General features: G+C 40.6%; 1 protein-coding gene across 1 annotated transcript in view; it reads left to right on the top strand.

The window, feature by feature from the left end:
* Positions 1–3166: 3166 nt before the first annotated feature.
* The window catches only part of adam12 (ADAM metallopeptidase domain 12), a 70341-nt gene continuing 48058 nt past the window's right edge, over positions 3167–25449 (top strand). Inside the window, exons 1-3 of the mRNA XM_034552421.1 lie at positions 3167–3281; positions 13873–13994; positions 16890–16963. Of these exons, the coding sequence (XP_034408312.1) occupies positions 3167–3281; positions 13873–13994; positions 16890–16963 (311 nt within the window). The remainder of the gene's footprint in view (positions 3282–13872; positions 13995–16889; positions 16964–25449) is intronic.

The following is a 25449-nucleotide window of genomic DNA, read 5'->3' as shown; positions in this document are numbered from 1 at the left end:
GACACTGATTATACGCGTTAAGCCATTAGTCATTTCACCCATATTATCTGAACGTCTCTAGCCTCATGGCCATCTCTTTCTAGCAGTACTGTGTTACAGTACAAATAGTCTTTCCATTTAAAATCGACAATATGTTCCGTATTTGTGCCTTGAAATTGGTATCACTAAAGAATCATAGGGTGAGCAACAGGCGAGAAAAGCAGCGGTGTCGTTTAAACTGAAAACAATTCAACAGCTACAAGGGAACAACAGAAAATAAGGGTGCGTACATTTTAATAAAATTCCTCAGAGAGAAAATGAAGACACGCATATATATCAGACACTGTGGGATATTTTTCTTCAATCAAAGTAACCTCGGGTGAAGCGATATATTTTATCCTTTTCTTTGCAGTTTGTAGTCTCTGTGGAGATGTGGAGTGAACTGACGCCTGCACGGAGACGTCTGTGACTTTTTTTTGCCTGCAGCGTACACACACGAAGAAAGATTAGACTACACTAGATCCAGGTAGTCTGCACTGAACACATGGGTACAGGGTGATGACAGTTAGTCTGTGTGTGTCGGTGTGTGTCTGGACACAGAGATAGAGAAAGACACGAGGCGATCCCATCCAAGGTTGTTTTTTTTTAAACAGGAATGACTCATCGTTTTGAAGGGCTTAATACATTTTTATTATACAATATTCACACCAAAATTGTGTTTTTAGTTCATTTGTGTTTTTAGTTCAATATAAACATTACAAACTTCAGTCATGACAAATGAACAATGTGCAGACGAGCATAGGTTAAACACACACCGCTTTATTTAAAACCTTGGTTCAAGGATTTTGAAAAATAAACTTTTAGTGAGAAATAAGGGTTCAAAAGGTTAAAAGCTTAAAACATTTTTGAAATGTCAACTTGTAATCCCGTCAGCGTACATGCATAAATTGCATTCTACACAACTCATCGTGGTGCTTCACACAACATTTTCCAGCAAATTCCAAGCAGTGCCATATAAACTAGGTAACCACCTTGGGAGGTGCCCTTTCCGGAATCCACCATATCTTACAAAGAATGAGTATGGGAAGGAGTCAATCATCTTAATCCACCATGGACCCTCTAGTTTAAGTAATAAATAAATATATCTAAATACAAACATACATATTTATTTATATATACACACACAAACATATTTATATATATATATATATATATATATATATATATATATATATATATATATATATATATATATATATATATATATGATATAGGTGTTTGTTAAATATATATATATAAATAATAATAATGTGTATATATATACATACATATATATATATATATATATATATATATATATATATATATATATATATACAGTCAGGGCCATAAGTATTTGGACTGTGACACAATTGTTCTTATTTTCCTCTTCACACAACTTCACACGGATTTGAAATGACGCAGTCAATATGTGGTTGAAGTGTAGACTTTCTGCTTTAATTAATTGGACATAACAAAACTGTTTCGGAATGACAACAATTTTTACACAGTGCCCCACATTTTTAAAAGGCTCAAAAGTAATTGGACAATTGTCTTATAAATGGTTTAATGACCAGGTGTGCCCTATTCCCTTGTTATTTCATGACAAATTAAGCAGATAAAAAGGTTTGGAAATTATTCAAAATGTTGAATTTGCATTTAGTAGCTGGTCCAGGGAACTCTCAGCATGAGGACCAAAGAGGTGTCAATGCAAGTGAAGGAGGCCATTAAAAAGCTGACAAACTACACAAACCTATCAGGCAGATAGCAGAAACATGAGGATTGACCAAATCAACAGTTTGGGACATTACTAAAAATGAGGAATTTACTGGCAAGCTCACCATCACCAAAAGGCCCGGAAGACATGTAAAGCAGAATTATATCCTTGGTGAAGAAAACCCCTTCATAACATGAATACTGAGCTCAAGCATACTCATACGGAGGAGGTGGGTGTGTCATTGTCAAAGTCGATAATCAAGAGATGCCTTCATGAATCTGAAGACAGAAGATTTACAACAAGGTGCAAACCACTGGTGACACCGAAGAACAGGAAGGGCAAATTAGACTAGAAGTTATATACAATTGTATTTCTGTACATTGATACATTTATTGAAACATATTTAAGAGTTCGAAATGTATTTATTACATATTACAATCATTACGATACATTTTTTTTTGCTTTGTTTCTGCTTTTTTTTTTTAATCACAAACACTTTTTACATGTTATCCAGCCGGGGGTTACATCGTCAAAGTTATGTGTTGTCATCCGTCTACAATAATAATTTGCTACCCTGTCTCTATGAAGACATATTTGTGTCTTTATTACGCAAACGAAACAAAAACATTTGAGTGCAAATTTCTCGTTTGTAAGTACACATTTACAAAGTTGTTTTTTAGAGCAAAGATTTTGAATTTGCAGCCAAACATTGTAGTTTCATAAGCACAACTAACAACAAATGTATTCTTGGTTTATATATTTTTACTTACAAACGAGAAATGTGCTCTCAAAACATTTTTTAGTTTTGTTTATCGTAATAAAGACACACATATACATTCATAGTCTCCGCCCTGGAGAAGGAACATAACACTTAATTGTGTTTGTACCCGGCCGGCTTTAGGACCCAGCGGAGCCTGAAGCGCACATGGCGAAGTGTGGCTGCTCCGGCCCTGGAAGGGATGGCAAGTCCGCTCCGCTACTCCAACATCCTCTCCTCCTGCCTCTTCTCCTCGCTCTCTGTCGTGCCCTCTATCTCGGCTCCATTGGCAACATTTAGCCAACGCATGCATTTGTACGTTTTTTTTTTCCCCCAGACCGTCGCTCGCCGTCTGTCGTTGGAAGGAAAAGTTTTTGACAGCTTCTTTCTTGGAGTGACAGCCTGCCACATCTCGTTTGACTCTTGGTGGCGAGGCTTTACTACCACCCTTCCCCACCCCACCCCACCCCACCCCCGACCCCACCCCCCCCACTACACCTCTGTGAACTGCTATGACCCGCATCTCCACCCTGTCACCTGTGTGGTGAAGTGTCTGGTTCGTGTCTGGTTCGTCTGACTGTAACGCATCCCCCCCCCCCCCCCCCCCCCCCCATCACCCACCCACCCCCCACCCACCCTCCCCTCCCGGCTTCACCTCACCGAGCCCGGGCATCATGAGAACCTGGAGGCGGCGGAAGAACTTTGCGTTTTTGCTCCTCGCTCTCCGCGTCTGGTGTCTGTCCGCGGAGACGGGAAATGCTGACAACGCGGTTTACAACACGCAGGAGGGTGAGTAGACAACACAACTCTTCAGATGTCTCTGTTTGAGTCACTCGGACCGTTTGCATGTAAAGGAAGTGCTGAGGATGTTGAGCCAGATGTTGAGCGTGTGGTCTGGATTTCGGGGGAACATACAGTCTAAATAGGTCCGTGTTGGCAGTTACCTTGTTGTAGATTGTATGACTTCCAATATGTTAAATGACTAATCCCCTTCGTTTGTATAGATGCACTTAATGGGACCCTTATAATACAAATGCTGCACACCAGTATTGGCATTTGTCGCGTCATACAGCCCTCTTTACTGTAATCAATCACCATGCAGTGCATTTTACATTTGGGACATGCAGAGGGGTAAAGAGTGTTATTTTTGTTTTTGCTTGGATGGAACAATACAGGGAAGTGTTGGGATGAACAGATGAGTGTAACATCCAGGAGGATACAGCGTTATCTGTAGGTTGTAAACATAGACCAAACAGGATGTTGTTATTCAGCAGCTAAACTTAATCTGCTGAATGAATAAGACAGTGATGACCGGGTAATGTGTTTATGGGACAGAGCACGAGCCAGGATGTGTGTGTGTGTGTGTGTGTGGTTGTGTGTGTGTGTGTGTGTGTGTGTGTGTGTGTGTGTGTGTGTGTGTGTGTGTGTGTGAGTGTGAGTGTGGTTCCTCATGTAGTGCAAAGACAAAATGGCAAAGATAGAAACAGAAACCTACATCCTTAGACATTCACTCTCTTGTGAACCACAGCTACAGTCTATGAAACTGGTTTATATGGATCTTAACAAGTTGTCAAGTTAGGATACAGCATGCTCCAATTATTAATAGGGTTAAAAATGTAAATGACTTCTCTCTTAATCTTAATCTTTATCAGACTACAACATTGCATGTCACAATTAGAGCAGTTACCATGAGTACCAAGTCCTAAAAAATGTCCACACTCTGGTAGAAATAGAAGTTTGGTTGATGTCTTAATCATTAAAAAGCATCTAAAAGAAGTCAACGGCAGTGCAGGACCATGCTTCTTCTTGAAGTCATGCGCGAACCGCTGATTGTTTTTGATTTTGTGCTCACAACACATGAAACCTGAGGGTGCATCATTATAGAATGCTGGCAGAGAAGTCGAAAGATGTGGTTCAGGAGATGTTTTACCTCACACATCAACTCAATGTTGGGTCATTAAAGCTCTCACTCAGAGGCTCAGCTCATGTATGAATGCCGGGAGTAAAAATAGTTGTAAGGGGTAGTGTGAGTAATGAAATAGGCAGTATTCCACCTCTTTGATGTCAGCAGGATACTGACTTCAGCCTTTCTCTTAAAGGCTCCGATGGCCTCCATCCACCTCAGTGGGATTGGCTCTACAATGAGACAGAATCAAGCTCTGGAGGTTCTCCTTGTTTTTCGGATTCTCCCTGAAGTTCTCCTACAACAATGTTTGGATTGGATTGGTTTATCTTGTTGGAAAGGGATATAGAAATAAACAAAGCAGGCTGTCAGGTTTCCATTTATCCAAAAGGGGGCTTGGCTCAACAGTGGCCTAAATCCGGTGGAATTGGTTGACTGACGTTAGCCAGATTTGGGATGAGTGTCCTGCCAGAATCGGCCAAAACATTTGCCCATATTTAGCTTGAGTGATGCTAACTGAAACAAATTCTCAGACTAAATCAGCTAAAGTCCGCACCCCCAAAAAAAACAGCCAAATCTGGCGGCCAGATCTAAATCAGAGCCGACTGACATTCAGTCCACCAATGCCAGAACACCGATGAGTGTGCCAATGCTCAGATGCAATCGACTACCTGGATAGAGTTCAGAAACTGTGTTGAGTTAGTTACTGAAGTCAGTGACGCATCAGATAATAAGACATTTCTCTGGAGTGTCATGGTGTGTATATTTTGGCCATGAAGCCAGTAATATTGCACTGGAGAGTATTTTTACATGACAAACAGAGAAAGCACGGTAAAGGTTTACAGGTAGTCTTAATGAGGAAATACAAGTGAAATCCTCGTCACAGCATATGAAAGACAGCATAGCATAAAGCACAGAGAAAAAAAAGGCTATTTATGGAATGTGCTTTGCAACATGTCATATTGGCCATCTCCCATTGTCGAACAACTCAACTAAAAGGTGTCGGAGACAAAACCAACCTTTCCTTTCAACATCAGAAAGAATACGTGAAATGATCCAAAGGTTGACTCACAGCGCCTTGAGTGATTCTCAGAATAGTAACACATTTCTTGTTTAAATATGGATACAAATAAATAAAAAGAACATGACATAAAAAAAACCTGTCTGAAGTCAGGTGATCAGTAGTTGAATTGAATTTCTGCTCATTAGCTTTCAGAAAAGTAAAAAAAAATCTCAAATACAAAAAGTACCAATCAAGCAGACTGTGTTTCTAAATCTTTGATGGATCTTTTGTGGCCCTCTGTCTCTGCCTGTCTCTTTGTCTCTCCTCCGCATATCAACTGGTTTTCTGAGAGTCTGATCTTCTTCTGGGCAGAGAAAACTCGATAAATAATTAGAGACAGATCCAAAGGACCTGGGTTAGATTTGAGGATATCATCGAAAATGAATTAAAAAGATTAGAGTGTCTATGTTGTCTTAACAAGCTGATGGATATAACCTGACCCGAGCACCCTGAAACAAGTCGAAATTCACATTCTCATTCCCTTAGGTCCCTCAGGTGCACTTTTCAGCAGCGTTTCCTGGGATGTAACTCAAACCCGACCTCCAGTCTGTGGGAGAACGCTGACGTATGTCTGCCATTCTGGTTAAAACAACCCCTTTCTGCTAAAGGCATTGAGGAAATAGCCTCACCCGAGTCTGTCTTTCAAACCCTTGGGGTGGCTGTCGCTTGACATTTTTAGGGCAGGCTGGCATTGATTTGTTAGCCACGAGGGAACGACAGACACAGTTGAAAACGTCTCCCTCTTTTCAGCGTCATAGGTCATTATAGTCATCAGTGTGATGATTTAGCTTCCTCCTGCTCATCATTTGCTGCTCTGCCCGAGGATGACGGGATCACAGATAAAGTAGGTGAGCCGATGTCATGAGACAGCAGCTTAACACACACGACGCACATGACCCAGTGGCGTGCACAACTCAGACATGCACACTGCTGTGTGATAATCTGAGAGTAGAATAATGCTTGGAACGATCCCAGATGAATGATCCAATGAGGGAAAACGTGAGAGTTGTATCACCAAACTGTCAGTCAAGGGCGTGAGAGATGAAGGTGGGCGTGTTTCCCCTCGATCTGCTTCAGTCTGAGAGAACTGATGGAGACACACAGATGGGTGTGGAGACAGTCACCTACCTCTCATCCGTTTACTGACAAATGACAAGAAATATGACAGTTTATTTTATTTATTTTGTGGACCGAAGACGGGAAGAAAGGAATACTGAATACATGTAAAGTAGGAAGAGAACAATGGAGCCACTGCTGTCACTAAATACGTGTGAACAGCAAGCTTTGATATGTGTTCTTGAATGCGGTATGAAGGCAAATGTTGGATTTACAAGAGATCTACAGATGTTCTCACATTTAAAATGAATGAGAGGCTAGAGGTGTAATAGAAGAAATGGGGAGTATTTTGGCTCACACAAAAGAGCAGGTGAACATATGAGTTCTTTGGAGCAGCGGTCGTTTGTTTGTTTCTTTTTCTTTGACGGAGCATCCGTCTCAAGAACGATTTGGTTTTGCTCGGATGAGAGTAAGGACAGAGCAAGAAAGTGAACTGATGCAACGACCTGATTCTGGCTTGAGACTCGTGCGCCTGCACAGCGGACTGAATCACTCGGTCGCCCCACGTCAATAACTTCACAACAGGAAGGTCATCACACCTCCGTGTCAGTCTATTTATTGTGAGACATCATTGATTGGAGTCCAGCCATGCTCTCAAACCGTCAACCTTTATATTTTGGGAGGGAATAGTGTGCTATCTTGTCTAAACACAAAGTACGTCTGAAGTGAATGGGAATGTTTTTAGTTGTGCAGGTATTTGATCATAAACTAGGGTTTATGATCCATTCCAAAGTTTTTGGGTTAGGACCACAGTGGTCCACCGATGAACTCGACCATCCAATCGATTGACCGACATTGCCAGCCATAGAGCCATGCCATAAGCATGGCTGAAAATCTATATTTGTTGGAACCTCTTCTCCCCCACAAATAGCTGCTAGGTGACCCAGCATGTGTGACACGTTTCTGTTAATCCCACAAATCTCGCATATAGCTCCGAGACATAATGCTTAATTAAATCTGTGCACGACAAGATGGGAATTGGCTTTCCCACTTTTGCTCCCACAGGACGGGAATGGGACTCACAAGCAAATATCACTAACCCACCCTGGGAAGTCTCCGATTGCAATTATTTCACTGTGAGCTGCTGACCTTGTCTCTTACTCCAACAGGCCAATAATGGGCCGTTCTGTTTGGAATAGATCTGCGGGGGTCCCGGTTCCAGGATTAATACCGTCTCAACTTCAGCGCTAATTACTCGAGTGTGTCATCACAGGGGAAAGTGAGTGATGAAGGAGTTGATAGAGGGAGGGATCGTTGAAATGAGGGATCACTCAATGTTCACCTCCTGCCAAAAGGCTTTGGACCTCTTTGTTTTTTCTGTGTGCCTCTCAGCCCCCTTTCTCTCTGTCTCTCAGCCTGGCCCTTTCCTCTGTCAATAAGAAGCTCTTAAGGAGGCCAAATTGTTTAAACCCCCCCCCCCCCCTCTCTTATTTCTGTTTTTATTTGATTTTACTTTGGACAACTTAGCAAATGTAAGTGGCCCTTTGCTGCCGTACATGTATAAAGACACTAGTGGTAGAGGAGCCAGCGAGCAGGGGTGGACAATATCGAGGTCAGCGAAAATGATCAAAGTCATGTCCGTTTACTGCACAATGAGTCAATAAAGTAATTACTGTGACAGGCCTACAATCATCGTTTGTGAGGTTGTCAGTAACGGGACTGCCTAAGTAAAAAGTTCAGACAGGAAAGAATTCAGCCTTATAATAAATAAACATACCAGATGTGCTCTATTTGTTTGTTTGTTTGGTTGGTTGGTTCAACATTTGAATTTAAATATCTCTATGGGTTGGAAAAAAATACACTTTCAATACACTGGCAAAAACCCTGATACAGGATTTCTGTAACAGTTTAATAAGGAGCGGCTTTATTTTTGATGGTATTAATCACACCTTTTGGATTTCTAAACACCCTGGTACACCCTCATACCTTTGTACCTTGATACCGCCCAGGCCTAGTGTTTTGATAGTATTGTGTATGCATAAAACACTATACTATGGTGATAAGTGTACATTACATACTGGATTTCATTAATCAGTAGTATTTCAAAAATGCCCCTTCTTTTTTTTTTTTCTTTTTTCTTTTTTTTTACTGTTTATAAAAAAGGATTTGTCAGGAGCCCTTTAACAGGAGGAATTGTAAAGTGCTCCCTTTGATGTGCTGGAAGGAGTGTATATTATGAAAGGAAACCCAGGCTTTATTTTAGTGCTGAGTTCAAGTTGGCAAGAGACTCAGTAATAAACCTGTAATGCTATAGACCGTCCTAAAGATTATGTTGATGTCTTTCCTCTGAATGACTCTGACTTCCTGATAATTAGTTACATGTCAGGTTAACCTCACAGGGATCACTGTCTAATTGATGTTGCGGTTTATACTTCCAGGAACAACTCCAGTAAGATTTTTCTTTCGCTCTATTGAGTTTCAGAGCGGCCTCATTCGCCATTCTCTTTGTTAAGGGCCCTTTATTTCCAAGGGCACAATGTAGGTGTAGCATCAATTCCTGTATTTGGGTCAGTGGTGTTTTCATACAGAATCAGTAATTGGATGTGTACAGAAAGCTCTACTGAAGTGCTTGTAGAGCTTCTTTCTTCCACTTTAAATAAAAAGATTTAAAAAAAACATTTTAGCATCGTCAATCCTCAGATTTCTTGTGGAAGAGAATGTAGAACTGCAGCGTCTGAGGCAGAAGTAAGAAAACACAAGTCGCTAAGATCATCACTGAATCAGAGCACTGGAGCACTACTCTTCCTTCGCACTTATTCCCTCTTTCTCAGATTCCAATCCCACGTGCAACCGAAGTGACCGTTGTGTGTGATGTGTAGACGAGCCTGGCCTTTGCACCATGAGTGTGCTCACCAGTTGAAATACGGCATCTTAATGTATAGCTATTGTTGTTGGTATAGTGTACCTACTTATAGCTTATGATTCTTAAAGGGTTTTTGTCCTCATGCATGAACGTCAAACTTTTTGGGATAAAATGCATACTTAAATGGTTGATTTCTGCCTTTTTATAGCATGCACAAACTTACACTTCTTTGGCAGCGAGCTACCAAGCAATGTGCTGGCATGACCATCGTGAGCAGTTTGGGGTTTGGTGTCTTGCCAAAGGACATTTTGACATGTGAATATGAGGAGCTGGGGTTTACTACAAACCCTGTGATGAGTGAACAACCTGCTGCGTGAGCCACATCCATCCATCCATTATCTTCCGGCATCGCTTTCCAACTGTTGCAGCTCTAAAGTGCCCAAAAAAACCTTTCAAGTTGAGGCATCCAGGAGGCATCCTAAACAGATACCTGAACCCCCCCCCCCCCCCCCCCCCAGCTGGCCCAAAATCGAATAGTATTTTGCCTAATGCCTAATGCCTAATTTCACTAATAAATGCAACTATCTCACGTCCACGCACTTGGTTTTTAGCTTGGATCAAAATGTAGACCATTTAATGATCAGTATGTATGATCGATACAGGAGGCACTCCCAAAATGATTCTGGGTTGGAGCCAGATTTCCATCGAATCCAATTGCAACAGTTAAACTTACCTCTGGAGTGCGTTGCTTGTCAGCGTTTTGGCCCAAGACCTTTTTAAAAGTCGTTCGTCCTTGTGTATAATCGCGTTAACTTCCTTTTCTTCGTCAACTGTGGCTCCTCCAGTGTGTCCCCACGGGACGAAATTCACCTTTTGAGGGCTCTCACAGACACATCACAGGGGTTTGATTGGAGGCCTGGTTTTGCAGCTGTCGTGCAGATATTGAGCATTAAATCTTTGCCATTTTCAAACCCATAACCACAGTTATTATCTTCGGATCTGCTGCTATTAAAGGTCTGTGCTTACAAATAATTGGAAAGTCACATCGCGGGGGCCCCAATGTGTTTGTTACATTAGAGCCGAAGAAATGAGCTGAATAATTGATTAGTTGTCAGAGAATACATCTGATTCAATTTTGATCATAACATTTCCATTTGGCCTTTTTTCTTCAGCAGAAATGTGTTTAAATATAAATATGTTTTGGTTGTCTTGTTCTTCTATGAAAGTAGACTCAATACCTTTGGGTTTCTAACCGTTAGTAGGACAAATACACACTGTTTAAAACATCAGCTTGGGCTTCAGGAAAATGTGATGGGCATATTAAACTATTTTCTTATTATATTATCGGTCAACTGATTAATCAATTAGTTAAATTGAAAGTACCATTCCTTAAATAGCTGTTCTTAAGCTTTTCGATTGTATTATATTGGGAGATTGTATTTTGTAACTTGCTGTCTTTCCGACTGAACCTTTGAGCTCAATAAAAAGTAATGTTTTTATTCCTGTGCTAAAATATCAAAAACATGAAGGGTGTAGTCCTTTTCTTCCCCATGAAATACACAGTATGTTGTACATGTTGACTATTCGGATTGCCGGAGGTTGCTGAAGTCCCACTCCGCCGTTCGCTCTCTTCTACTCCCTGAATGCCTCCTCCCCTATAGATTACCACATGTCCTTCATACGTCTCTTTTGACCTTCCTTGTACCGTTTATTCTCTTGTTCATCTCAAGAGAGGGACTCCATGTTTGCATTGCTGATTGAGCAGCTACAGGGTGTGAATGAAAAGTAGAGTATTCTGTTTCCGCGATTAACTGGAGGGAATGCAGAAAATGTTGTTTGTGTGCATTTTGCATTTTTCAACACATTATTAATGCATACATCATTTCCTTGCATTAATCACCCCACCAATATACCCTTTTCCAAAAAGATGAGTCAACACATTTATTTGAAAGTCATAATAAAGCAGGTAGCTCACTAAGTGTGCTTAATGAGGTTAATTTAGTCCTACATCCTGCATCACCCAAGTAGTTTTTTGTTTGTTTATCCTGTTATTCTGTCACTTCCCTGGACATCAGCCCCTGTTTGAATTCACATTACTTACCACTTAGTTAGTAATGCAGCTCTTGCTCAGGGCAGAATGCTAAAACGGCTGAAAAGAATCGCCCTTGTGAGATAATCAAAAATAAGTTGTCTTTAAAAGAGATCTGGTTTTTGAGGGCATTTAATGAGAGAGCAGGGGAATTATGTTTTCGCTGCCAAACAGACTTGTGTTTTTTAGATATGACCCGCAGCAGATTTTCCCTTGTGTCCAATATGGAGATACAACTGCAGTTGGCTAAGCAATCAAGATACTCTCCAGAAAACATACGGGATTAACCCAGTTTTGGTTTGTATTTCAAAGGTTTCCGAAGAGGATTTTAAAGCCCATGAGAATTATGAATCAGATCATGAATGTCAAATTCCCTTGCTATTTGAAGGGAATGCTTCTTTTTGGGGAGCAATGACGGATGTTGCATATAATTGTTAATGATGGTCTTCCGGCTCATATTAAGGCCCACACACACAAAAACTTGACAGACCTTGTCTTTCAACCTTTTTACTCCTCAGCCAACAGCAACAGCATTAATGCCTTTAAGGAAAGATTTATCAAAAGTGTGCAATTCATTGTGTCTCGCCCTCTACGGCGGCAGGCTTTTCCCCTGCTTGTGAGTGTGACCTTTCAGAACAACTATAAATACGTTTGCCCTCTGATGTGGTCTGATGGTATGCTGTTTAAACCAGTTTGTTTTGAGCGTATCTGCATTGGGATGATTTAACTAACACAAACTCATTTAGATTGAAAAGCATTGCGAGGCACATCACACCAGTGGAAGTGTTGAAGTCTTTTATTAACAAGACGTCTGCTTAACTTTCCCTTTATAGCTCTTTTTTATTGGCACTCTAGCCACAGCCTGTGGTCTCGGTCATGGTGTTCCGTCTGTCTAACGTGGTTTTCATGAACCACTAAAACCAACAAACTACCATCTGCACATGTTCAAATACCTCATTAAATATAGGAGGTCTCTTTTATGCCCTTGTTAGCTTATTAGGCACTGAGGATAAATGGAGAGTCTGGGCCACACTGAGAGCACGGGGCAACCACTGTCACAGGCTGTTTGAAGTTGTAAGAAATGTGCTTGTGGTGGTGCAGGAGCCATCTCTTCATTTTGTCTTCAAAGAAAGGAAACATCAGACTTTTGAGTGTGCTTGAAAATGAAGATATTTCCAGTTGGGAAGAGAGAGAGAGAGATATATATATATAGAGAGAGAGAGGAAGGGTAAAGAAGATGTCAGACTCTTGTATCTCTGCTCCGTGTACCACTGAACTCTTTTTGTACGCTGCGTGACACTTCACATGCAATACAGACAAACAGGTGCTTTACATGCGTATCTCAAGGGATTATGGAACAGGCCTAGGCCTTAAACGCACAGTAAATATAAACGCAACACGCTCTCTCTCAATCTTCCTTTGGTGATAGCAGGAGTTGGAAACCTCAAACAGCCTCTCCCCTCCCCCACAACACTCCCTGTCTACTTCATCTCTACAGCTCTTCTCTGGGTTTGTAACATGCATTGGGCTTCAGCCTGCTGGGCGTGCTACAAAACAGTCATATGCTCAGTCAGGCCGTGGGAGCGTTAGGGACAGCCTCTGTTGTCTGTGGGAGGAGAGCCGGGAGGGAATTGTGACTATGATTCCCACATTCTACTGAAGTCACTGATACGGTTTATTATGTTTCATCCTATGCTATATATACACACCCTATTTTATTTTGCCTCCCGAATGAGCAGACTTGTACGGGCTAATTACCATCATCAGCTTCTAACTTTGTTAATTTGACTTCAGTAAGAGTTTAAAAGAGGAGTTAAATGATACGTTCAAGAGAAGGAGAACAAAAAATGGAAAGGATGAGGAAACAGACAAAGGCAGCAGACTGCAGTTCCAGTGTCTGACTTTATATATAAAGTGAAAGAAAAGATAAATAAGTGAAAAGGACAATTTCATCCTGACAATTTCATTTCTTTTTTCTTTTTTTCCTTTTTTACTCCATTCCTGTCTGGAGATATCGTAAAGAATGAGTTCCTCATAAACTGTGCGAGAGCATTTATTATTCATGCTCGGTCTGTGGCTGTGGTCCTATTGCAAAGGCCATGCGGGAGAAAGCACATCTCCTCACAGGAACAAGAGTCAGCTTTTACTCTATCTCAGCAACACAGTCCACAACCCTGAGTTGTGCTGTGCCGTGTGTCTGAGGCTTCCCTACCTTTGTTGCAGTGCTTCTATTGTCTGAAACATTGTGTGCTTGAATTAATGAGGTTAGAAGTTTCTACCTATATTGTCGACCCCTTTGTCTGCATGCCAGTTTAGATTTTCACCCTATTTTCACTGTACATTTTTAGTGCGATGTTTAATTTCCTAATTCAAGTCTTTAAATTGTTCCGATGTTCTTTTTGACAGGAAGTAGCCCAGATGAGGCTAAACAGCGAGGGGAAGCAACCAAAAGAGAACGCTATGGGACCACAGTACCTCTGCTGCTGAAGGGCAAGGAACGCAGACCTTTCCTCCAGCTCACTGCCAGGGTAAATACTCTACAAGGCCATCTAGCATCACAAGCGTATGCTAATGTTTTCGTTTGACATAACCACAGTGTATGACTCCCCCATTGCCTCTTCCCCGCTTGCTTGATTTCCTTCTGAAGAAAGTCCCTTCCTTAGCTCTGTTTATCCTGACGTTTCCCTGTTGTGGTTTCTGTCCTCGCTGGCTGCTTCCCCTTTGTTTGTTGAACACAAGTTCGCCCCGTAGGCAAAACATACTGTGAAATGATTCCTGAAACATAGTCAGCCTTTTTGGCTGACTAGTTTTTTCAAGTCAGCAGTGCAAAAAAACGTGACGCTTTGATGAAGAGTTAATGCCGTGAAGCAGCCTTTTAAAAGCACCTTGTAGATTGTGTCAATTCTGTCCCTTACCATTACATATATGCTATATTAAAAGATTTATGCATACGTATAGTCCAATCAGCCCTCCCTGGGCTCTTGAATTGTGTGTTCTCAGGCAGGGGAAACCAATCTGTCCCACCTAGTACAGCTGGAAAAGAAAAATATTCGAAATTTGGCATTCCCCACCACAACTTAAGGAAACTTTTCCAGCGGAGGGAAATGCGTAGGCGTTAACAACTCCCTGAGCAATTACATTTTTGTTCCTGGTGCAGGGAAGTCACCATCTGAGAGAGCTGTTTTTGTCCCAGCCGTATGCTCTCCTCTCCAAGTCATTAGAGAGGTGCAGTGAAGTTAATTACCTGAATTGAATTGATCACCCGCATGTCACAATGGTATGAGGAGAAATGGTACTTTTAGCTTTAAGGAGCTTCAGACTGCGACTAAAATGGTTGCATATACCAAATTCATTTCACATGGTCGCATTCATGAAATACATCTCATTTTATACCATACACGTACGTAGCAGTGTACACTGTGTGATGTACAAATACACTGTGTCGGAAAGCTTTACGAAGCAAAGGAGCACTGAGGTTTATTAATTTAATAAGAGTACAAATACCATTATTGACACAAGAAAAATACTGTTAGAAAGTAACCAAAATCTTAAGTATGTAAGAATATATACAAGAAAATGTTGGCTTATTTAAAATATAACATTATAGTTCTCAGTATGCAGCCAAATGGGTTCTTTCATTGTTACATTATGATATATTATAATATTAAATTATTATAATTGATGCAGTTGCATGAGAGTTGCATTTTAATGTTGTAGCTGGAAGCAATTGAATTGTATTAATTGTGATACTGTTGGTGGTTTAATTTACTGGACAGCAGTGCATTGTATTTCATATACTCATTATAAATAAATGTATAAAGTAAAAAGTCCAATATTTTCCAAATGTAGTCAAGTAGAACATAGTATACAAATTGTATTTGAGTAAATATACTTAGTTACTTTACTGCTAAAAACGGGTTCGACCAAATCATGTGCTGGTGTGACCAATTGAGAAAGTTTCTCACACTGTAGAAGTTAGTCTGGAGCCCTGAAAGCACCCCATTTTCAACTTGATCAGATATGTTTAACCACCAGCTACTGCTAACTCAAAAATGTGTTGAGGAGATGCAGTGGTTCCGCATCAGGCTATCTAAAAACTGACCTTTCTCAAATGAAACTGACTTCTAGGGCACCTGGCAATTTTCGTACCAGAGATTGCACAAAGACGTTAACCACCCGGGAAACAGATTGATAAAGCAGCTCCTTGTGCAAATAGAAGGTTATGAAGCGGTCGTATTGCAATCATTGCATACAGTTCTTGCAGAGAAACATTCTTGCAGCCACACTCTCAGACAGAGCTGCAGACAGCAAAGTATGAGTTTGAGGACATCGGGCAGCAGACCTGAGTCACTTAAAAAGGACTGATGAGACAAAAAGCTGTCTGTTCCTTACTGTGCTTATTATACAAAGCAATGTATGTCTCCGCTGGCTAAGACACATTCATATTTTTTTCTTTTTTTAGTTTTCACGTCTTCCTTGTCTTATTGTTGTATTTTATTTCCAGGTTGTAAGAATGGTCTGAGGCTTCAGGCATAGATACTAACACTGGATTCATGTTCTAGGTTAAGTTAGAAATACTGTCCTCATCCAGTGTATATATATATATATATATCCTTTGCAGATAAAATCCTCTTCTTTACCAATGATTTTTGAAAAGAAAAGTGCAATTTCATCAGCTTTTCCCATCACGTCATTAGCAACAATAAACTGATGCACACAGCGCGGGAACTTTTTTCCACACAAAAGAAGAGCGCCTGTGAATTTGAACACCTTGCAGAGGAGTCGTCCGATTGTCGTCTGGTTTCGTGGACGCATCTTTGATGAGCGATAGCCGTAATGACAAATACTTTGCGTTTCCTATAGTTTCTCCACAATAAAAGCCACTCTGTGTTTCGCCAGTTGAACACATTTAATGTGAAGCGCTGATGCAATGTAACGAAGGTGAACAATAGACAGTGAGGCTGTTGTTAATTAGGTCAAATGAGCATGCATACTTGCATTGCCTCCTCTGAACCCCTCATGCATAAGTAGGCAAAAATAAATGTCTGACTGACAGTGAAAACTACTATGTAGAAAGGTGACCTCTGAATATATGAAATGGCTAGTTCAGAAAACATGCCGACCATATATAGGAACAACATTTTTCATGAAAACTTTCAGGATTAAGACTTATTTCCAGGGTGGAAAGAAAACCTGAGTAGAAACTAGTCCAATCTACTTCTGCGTCATGCACAGTCTGGGGAAGTGTAGGACGTGGAAGCGTTCCTTTCTTCCTGTTCCTCTCACACGATTGTGCCTTTGCCACATCCTGCCTTGTATGTGTCAAACTAAAGGTGACGCTTCACACAAAATGCTGATCCACAGGCAGGAAGGGTGAGATCCGGGCACCACCTTAACACTCGTGTCATCTTTTTGTGTCTCAGAGTTATCCTGCGTCACTCCAGCTGCTGGTACGTGCGGAAGGTGAACAGCTGATCCTGTTGCTGGAGAGGAATGAGTGAGTTTCCTCTGATTTATTGGAATTCTCCGTACTCTATTCTTGTTTTCATATTCCTCTATATTCAATGTGGGCATGAGGACAGAGGAAACCAGATATTTATTATGTTAATCATACACAGGGCCAATAGATAAACCCATGCTCCTAGCTACGGCTGGCTGGAGTTATATATGCAAGAGGAAGAGAAGTTCTCTGGGTCTGGGTTATGGTATAGTGTATTCAGGGAGGGAGAAAATAATATGTCCCCTAGTGATTGCACTCTTTTATGGTTCAGTCTCTCTGAAGGGCCGAGAGATGAAAGCTGATAAAGAAAAAGGAAGAGGAGAGCTCTGAGGACATGCTTATTCTCCCCTGCTTTGCTTTTCCTCTCCTCGCTCCTCCACTCACTTCCACACTGCGTAAAATAACACAGTGAACTGTGAAATGAGGGGTGGGGATCATTTGGAGTTCATACATATGTAGGTATACACACATTCTCACTCACAAACTGTTTCATACAGAGAGGGAAGATTTCTGTATAGCCTCAATAAAAAGTGTGTCAAGGCCAGGTCACATCTCTGGGGACCAGAACAATCTCACATGAATGATGGCATCGCTGTCTCAGGTCTTTTTTTTTCTTCTTCCAATGTTTCTTATTCAGAGGTGTAATATTTGACCTTGCTGCTTTGGGATACAGATATTGACATTGGAATGATGGACTTCATCCACAGCTGGTCAGACCTCCATCACGGGTAACTCTAGAAAAAGACACGCATCGGACCGTTGACATTTTCTGGCTGCAGAAACTTAGTGGAAGTTGTGAAAATACTAATATGAATTTACATTTTTTTTAACATTAAACAGCTCTATACAACTCTATATTGCAAATCCCCAAAAAAGATTGAATGAGTATTTAAAAAACCTGATAAACAGATAACTTTAAACACCTTGTCTTATTTTGCTCATCCAAAGCTCAAGGAGACCTGCCAACTCTCACCAAAATAGTTACTTGCCCAATGAAGAAATAAAAAATCCTTTAAATATAATGGCCCAGTCTAGAAGTTACAAACTCTGTCCCGACTGAACCTTCCATTCCCCGTTCCCTCTGTGACATCCAGTGACCTCAGCTTCAGCTGTGAGTCATCCGTCACCAGCCGGAGGCCTGGGAGCATGCTGCCATTCCCATCCGGCCTGTTCTCTGTCAGGCCAGATGTGTCCTCTGATATCACTTCACCAGTTCAGCCAACTCCGAACAGGTGGTCTCTGACCTCTACGTGGGTCAGTGTTGTCGAGGCTGGGACCTTTCAGTCTGAGGCAGAAGGAAAGATGAGGGCACACTAAAGGGATATGCAAAGGATGTAGCTGTGCCTTTTTTAGTTTACAGTAATATTTTCCGATCTGGCAACAGTAAGTCCTGCTCAGACATGTCATTTTCCAACATTAAACATATGCACGTTGTGCACTCACTCCTACATTAAAGTTGGATGAACCAATCCAATGTCTTGACAGATATGCTTGACAGTTTCTTCTTCCCGCAACAACAAAATCTCACTAAAAGGATGTTTTCAGAATAACGACAAGAGGTGTGGTGTGCAATCTCTTTTTAAGCCAGAGCTGCCCTCTGAGTTTCACCCGCTGACGCATGTGAATATCCTCATTGGATATTCTTCAAAGAAGCAACTTATTTTTTGCATACCACTCTGCAGGTTATGTTTAGTGCTGCAGGGCTGCATAGAATATGATTTAATTTTACTGGAGCTCCATGGGGAGAACAAGGGTCAGGTTTTACTGAATTTGATAGAAAACTTGTTTGGATACTGAACTTGGTCATCCGTATGGAATGTGGGACCTACAGCAACAACAAACTTATTATATATATGAACCTTAAACAACTTGTGTTCTACCAGCTAAGCAGTGTTCAGACCCTCAAAACATTATATTTAATTATTGTTCCGATTGTGACGTTCCTAAAAAGGAAATTAAAGCTTTGGTCGGTAATATTAGAGAAATCAGCGAAAGTAAGCTAGATTTATTTTAAATAACCAAAAGACCGTGTGCAGTTTTCCCAAAACATATTCAATGATAGTAGCTAGCAGCACTCGCTTGCAAAAGTCACTAAATCTAGCGAGAAAGTCGTCAAGTCAGCAACACTGACAGCCTCTCCCCTCAGGTCTCCTCCCTCCAATGCCCTTTTTTTCTCATTTCATTGATTGATTGCTGGTGTGATGTAAATAGTATTTTAACAAATATTTTGAAAAAAAATCTAAAATATGAAATTATGTCCAACGGATCTTACATTTTCTATTTAATTCAATAGTCCGAAATAGCATCTGTTTGAGTACTTAACACAATGTAATCATGGAGAACATTTAATCAATACAGTGTGGAGGTTAGTTAACTTTAATGCTACTTCAGGAGAATGTGGGGAAAACAAAGGTTTTCGAGGGGGGAAAAAAACTAATTTGCAGAATCAAGGGAAAAGGAACAAACAACCATTAAGTTGTGGAAGTGAATAGATCTGAATGCAAAGAACTCCACAGCGAAGCAAGTGGTGCCGATTTGTGCTGAGTTATGGCAGATTTTTTTGCTTGAATCTGCTTAGCCGGTGCAGTTTGCTCATTTGGCACCGCTGCAGAGCACACCTGCTCCAAGTGTGAAATGATCGCAGTCATCACCAACACGCTACCAGATCCAATTAATAAACTGCTGTTTGTTTGCACTGTGGCCCTGTCCCAGGAAAACATGTCTACTGCCAAACAAGTACAGATCTACTGAGGAGAGGAATCAGTGGGGTCCCGTGTGTGTGTGTGGGGGGGGGGGGGGGGGGGGGGGGTCTAGGTGGGTGGGTGGAACAGGGGAGGGGCGGGTTCATTGTTTGTGTACATCTTGCAAATAAACAGCCAATCTTTGATTTGATTTGATATTGCTGGTTCGTGGAGTCCTCTTCTTCTGTGTCCTTGCTGGCCACTTGAATAATAAAGCACATTGAGAAGTGATTTCAGTGCCATCATATATAGAAACTGCTTTGTCCCACATGGTAGTTCATTGAAATTGGTAGCTTAACGTGGTTATAAATGTCATGTTTTTGTACGTTTTTTGTTGTTGTTAGAGCAATGGGAATGGCCGTGTCATAGACAATATTTAAGGATTGGCTTGTTGTACAGTGCAAATAGAGCTGGACAGACGAGCAGACTTGTGCCAGCAGTGGCAGCTTTGATATATAGCATTGATCAATGGCACTGTTGGCCAGCTTCAAATGATTAATGGTGGCCGTATGGGACATTCCACATTAGTCTTGATTAAAGACTTCAATAGCAATGTCTGGGGGACTATTGTGCATGAGTGTGCGTGTGTGTGCATGCGTGTGTGTGTGTGTGTGTGTGTGTGAGAGAGAAATAATATAATAAATATCAAAGGTGACAGCTTGGCCCACTTAAATTACACATCTGATATTTAAGGCCATGTATTTATTGAAATTGTGAAGTTTTAGTGCTGATATTTTAATTTAAAGAGATTCTTTGTAACTTTTCTTGAACTACTATTATGGGATAGAGATACTAAAGACTTTAACATTCTTTATTGTTTCTTTATTATAAAATACTGTATAAAATACTGTATAAAATACTGTATGGTTGCCAACATTCGGTTCCATTAGCCACTAAAAGTGAGGCTTTAGTACAACTACTAAAGCATTTAACTAAGTTCATTTTTAGTTCTTTTAGTTTTAGTAATACGTTTAAAGATGTTCAGACACATTGAATATAGGTATATTCAGACAGAACAGCATGAGAAAAAAACATGTAAACATGTTCTCGTGGAAACCGAAGATAATTATTAACCTGAAAATGAGCATAATATCTCCAATGTGTGAAAGTAATGTTTGGCTCCAACAAACAGAAACTGTCTGACCAAACATGTGATGCCTTCTTTAGGTATGTTTTGTTCTCTGTGCTATACATGTTAGTCAGCTTCAAACAGCAAATACAATAAAGCTGAAATGCAAATTCAGCTTTTGAGAACATAAATACATTAACAGAAACATTAAAATATTCATATGTTCCTCCTTTGTGCTAACATGTTTGCCTATAGTTTACTTTAAGGTATACAAGACATATTGTCATTTTGAGTCCCTTCATTCCGATACCGAGGACGCCGTGTTCATTCAAATGGTTCCTTTCAGTTTTTCTCATTGAAGCTGGTTGTGTTCACCGTCTAACTAGCTCTCTGCAAAATACCCTTCATTTCCCAGTGAGAACATTTCCTTTCATTCTTCTGAGGCAGGAAATAAAAGAGGAAGGAGCCCTTTGAAACACATGACCACATCAAAACAAAATCCTTATGTTTTTGACAAAAAGAGAAAATCCCCATAGCAACATCCTCAGTGGGTTTCTTTATGGGAAAGAAGATGCACTCCATCTCAATAACATAGCTGACAATGCCAACGCCTTTCTCATTGTGCAGGACCACAGAGGAGGTACATAATATTACCCTGTTCGTTCAATGAGGAGGAGCTCAGATGGAACAAAGAGAGATCCTTGGTTTCCAACGTAATTGGATCTGTCAAGAATATGAAATAAATCGAGCTGTATGTATCTCCGTCTTTTAACGGCGCTATTTTTGTAGGAAAGAAATTGGCTGCTTGTTTGGCTACCAACTCTAATGGGGTTGCAGAAGGAACCTTTTATATGTGTAACTAGTCAGTAATGATTGCTTTCCATGTGGATTACAGTATATACAGTCATGTTACATTAGGACCTGCATGAGGTCAGGAAATGGATAGATGATGTTGAGCAGCATAAAAACGTCACTTTGGCATCTACTTCTTCTTCTTTCGTCTCTGATAGGGCTGTGAAAAATGAGAATATACATTTGTCAAAACAATATAAAAATGTATATTCTATAAATAAATAAATGTTTTCTATATCATATCTATCACAATGTCAAAAGACCAGCGGCCGAACTGCATTAACCCAATATTAATGTAATTTAGACCGTGTGGAAGCGATTGTGTACTGAGATCTTTAAATGTTTTAACATCTGACGATCTTATATATAGGAACGCTATCCCTGTTGTACGGCATACAGCGGTTAACAGATAAATACCATAATATGTGGAGAAGCCCCGCACAAACCCAGATAACACAGATAATAATTAAATGTATAGTGGTGCATTTTTGATTGGTATGAATGTACTAAAGGTACTACATTTCCATTACTTGTATATTGTAATGACACAGAATGTAAACAAAACCGATCTAAAACCAGTACCCTCTACAGCAAACCTATTGTTCTATTGTTTATTGCTATGTTAGTTAATTTAATGTAGTATTATTCTATTAAATATTTTGTATATATTGTACTTTTTTTATATTTTATTGCTTATCTGTATGTATAAATGCTGCTGTAGCGAACAAACGACGGGATTAATAAAGTAACTACTTCTCTATCTATCGATCTATCTATCTATTGAACCTCGATTATTACAACCACTGATGTAATAATCACTGAGGTTATGGCTTTATACACCTTACAGTTGATTCAGACCAAGATCTGTATCTATGAATTATTATGGACCTTGATGTCTGCCACCTGTCCTATGAAATAAATGCATGAGATGGTTTAAACCCATGTTACATTTGCTGTTCCCTTTATCTATTTTAATTGAAATACCAGAAAACATGGAGGAATGGTGATATCGTTATCGAGAAATGAAATGACTTTTGTCGGTGGAGAAGTTGTTGGCCATTTCGCCACAATCAGTCTGTTGTGATGTCTTTTCGGTCTATGTTCAGGTTTTTCTACCCCACTCATCTCTTCCCGTGTCTCCCACGCTCTCCACACGCATGCTTGTGTTTTCACTGAGCAGCTCCTCCGTCATGCTATTTGAGAGGCTGTCAAAGCCGCCCGTGGCGAACGGTGGACCTCAGGCTGCGGTTCGGTGCCAACACATGTGCCTTTGGACTTTGGTGCCAAGGCGCTGTGTGACTTTACTTTGGATGCCAAGGTGTTTTGTTCTTCCTGTCACAATCAATTCAAACATAATAACAAGGTTAAACACCAGTCACCTACAAGCCAGAGGTTTCTATTCGCTGTTTCACTGCACCTTTCTTAAATGTTTTAGTCTGCAAACTTAGGCCGTGTTCAGATAGACAGAACGGGTGACAAGTCTGAGCCCCCCCCCCCCCCCCAAGTTAGATGTCACTCTCATGTTTGATTGTTAGAAATAAAATGCAGCTTCCTCTAAAGTTGAATAATAATGTTAAATATTGTTTATTCAATCCATATAAATGTAAAAAAGCTCATTTTATATGCTGGTCTATTTCCTGCTGCCAACGCAGAGGAAAAGAAAAACACAGGGCCACCTACCACGTCGGCCAGTTAACGCTACGCAATACACCAATACAAGCACACATCCCTGGTACATTACCTGAATCTGCGTCATTATATAGTGCATTTTGCCCGAAAAGATCAATCCCCACCAGATGAACTGCAGCAGCTAGAAGTCCTTTACCTGCTACTGACTTTTTGTCAGTGTCAAAATGCTCTGACAGTTAGACCATCTCCGTTGTCTTGATCATGTGTGCAGTGAAAAAACCCTCCTAAAATGCACATCCTGTCTGGATAAAAGCTCTGGAGCACACGATTGTAGACAGAGTTTTCACACATCCTGTCTGTTTGAGTATTGATCCGGTGTAAATTGCCCCTCTTTTTTTCCCTGATGACTTTGTAGTTGTAGCTTTTGTTGAGCTTATAGCATACACTAATCGCATTTTGCCTCCTGCCATCTTTAATTAGTTGGCTAAAGAGTTTGTGGATGAAGCAGCGCGCCCTTGGGGAAAGTTGCCCAGTCTTGAAGGACAATGAAAGAAAGAAAAAAAAAGTGAGAGAGCAGTCTAAGGCGTTGCTTTGAGAAAGATTAGAGTGGTAGTTTTTTGACTGGTGGGAACAGAGCCAAGCATCAGAGCCAAGCTAGTTTAAAGTCTCTCATAGTTAGTGTTTTCCTCTTTAAGTCCCTCCCTATCTTGGGTTTACTTTATCTCTTTGCCTCCCTCGTTCCCTAACAGTGGATGGATTTTCCAGACCTGGAGATCTCGGGGCAAGACAGGCGTTAACCCAGTTCTTTTGACCAATCAATTGTTTTAGTTGTTCTAGCCATAAAGAACATAAATTAGTATCCTTCTGACTTGTAATTAAGTGTCTGCATGACATGATGTAGCCTGAATCAACGTGTTTATTAGAATGTTTAATACATCTACCGAAAACGAGTGCAGCTCTAAAAAGTCTATTTCTTAAGGAATTGTAAGCCAAACTAATGTACAGTTTGTGTCATAATTTGTTGCTTTCAATGAAATGGATGAATACAATAATGCAGTATGTCAGTATATGGCAACATCCATTTGTTCACTCCTACAGATCTATTTCTAGGGGCCTGCCTCGGGTAGAGAGGGCAGTGAGGGTGTTGTCACGGCACTTAGCCAATATAGTCTGTTTGTGTTACTCGCCTATAGGTTTATTTCTCATTCATGCGGGGGAACATTGAGTGGAACATCTCCCGATATAAATGCTTTTAACCTTACATGCACTGAGTGGGTCACCCGTCTAAGGAGCTAGCTAGCAGAAAAGTGATTTGATGTTTCCTTTCTGAGGACTGCAGCTCTTTTTTATTTTAAATTAGACTCTGTGATATACTCAGTGTGGTGTCAGTGGAGTGAGCTCTTGCCTTGGTGTAGGTGAGCAGAAAGTCTATGATGTGCGTTGGAGTTTTTGATCGGATAGAGTGGTGCTACAGATGTTGATGGTGCATAATATCCATATTTATCCTCAGCATCATTTACGTGCATCAGCAGGAAACGCTGCTGTAAGAAACCTGATTTCATTACCTCGCTGTACATCAATAGGTTTCTTAAGATAATTAACGGAATGTGTGTATTAGTGTATTATAATGCACTTCCATGCATTTGTCTATGAGAGTGTCAAATACATGGCATTCAGTGACTTTTAGCCCATTTTTTGTAAGACAAATTGCTGTTATTTCCACCTTTACTTGAAATTACCATTTTGCAGCAGTAGCACCTTCATCTTCCTTTGTGAAATGAAGCCACAATTCGGACCGTTTCTTCCTCGACCACCATGACTCCTCATTGCAAATTTCCAGCAGCGTAGACGCAGAGTTTGACATGACAATAGGAATAGATAATCTCATAGTCATATAATTCCAATGTATCAGACAATTTGAAACTGAATATCAACCGGAACCCCTTCTCAATTTCCATCCCCAGGTCCAAGGACAGGGAATCAGCCGGCTTTTGAGGGTATCGAAATCACTTTTCAAACACAACCTCGCCACAAAAGCTTGATGATAAAGCTTTAATACGAAATCCCTTTCAAAGTAGAAATCCTCCTCGCCGTCAGCACAGAGAATGGGTCGTTTGTAGTGGACCCATGAGAAATAAGGACAGTTCTGCTTGAGACTGCACAGTTTAGCAGCTGTTTCATACTCTCAGTGG

The sequence above is a fragment of the Cyclopterus lumpus genome, chromosome 15 (genome assembly GCF_009769545.1).
Source record: "Cyclopterus lumpus isolate fCycLum1 chromosome 15, fCycLum1.pri, whole genome shotgun sequence".
NCBI classification, from domain to species: domain Eukaryota; kingdom Metazoa; phylum Chordata; class Actinopteri; order Perciformes; family Cyclopteridae; genus Cyclopterus; species Cyclopterus lumpus.
Note: the sequence above shows the minus strand (reverse complement) of the source record. Positions and strands in the feature narration are given on the sequence as shown.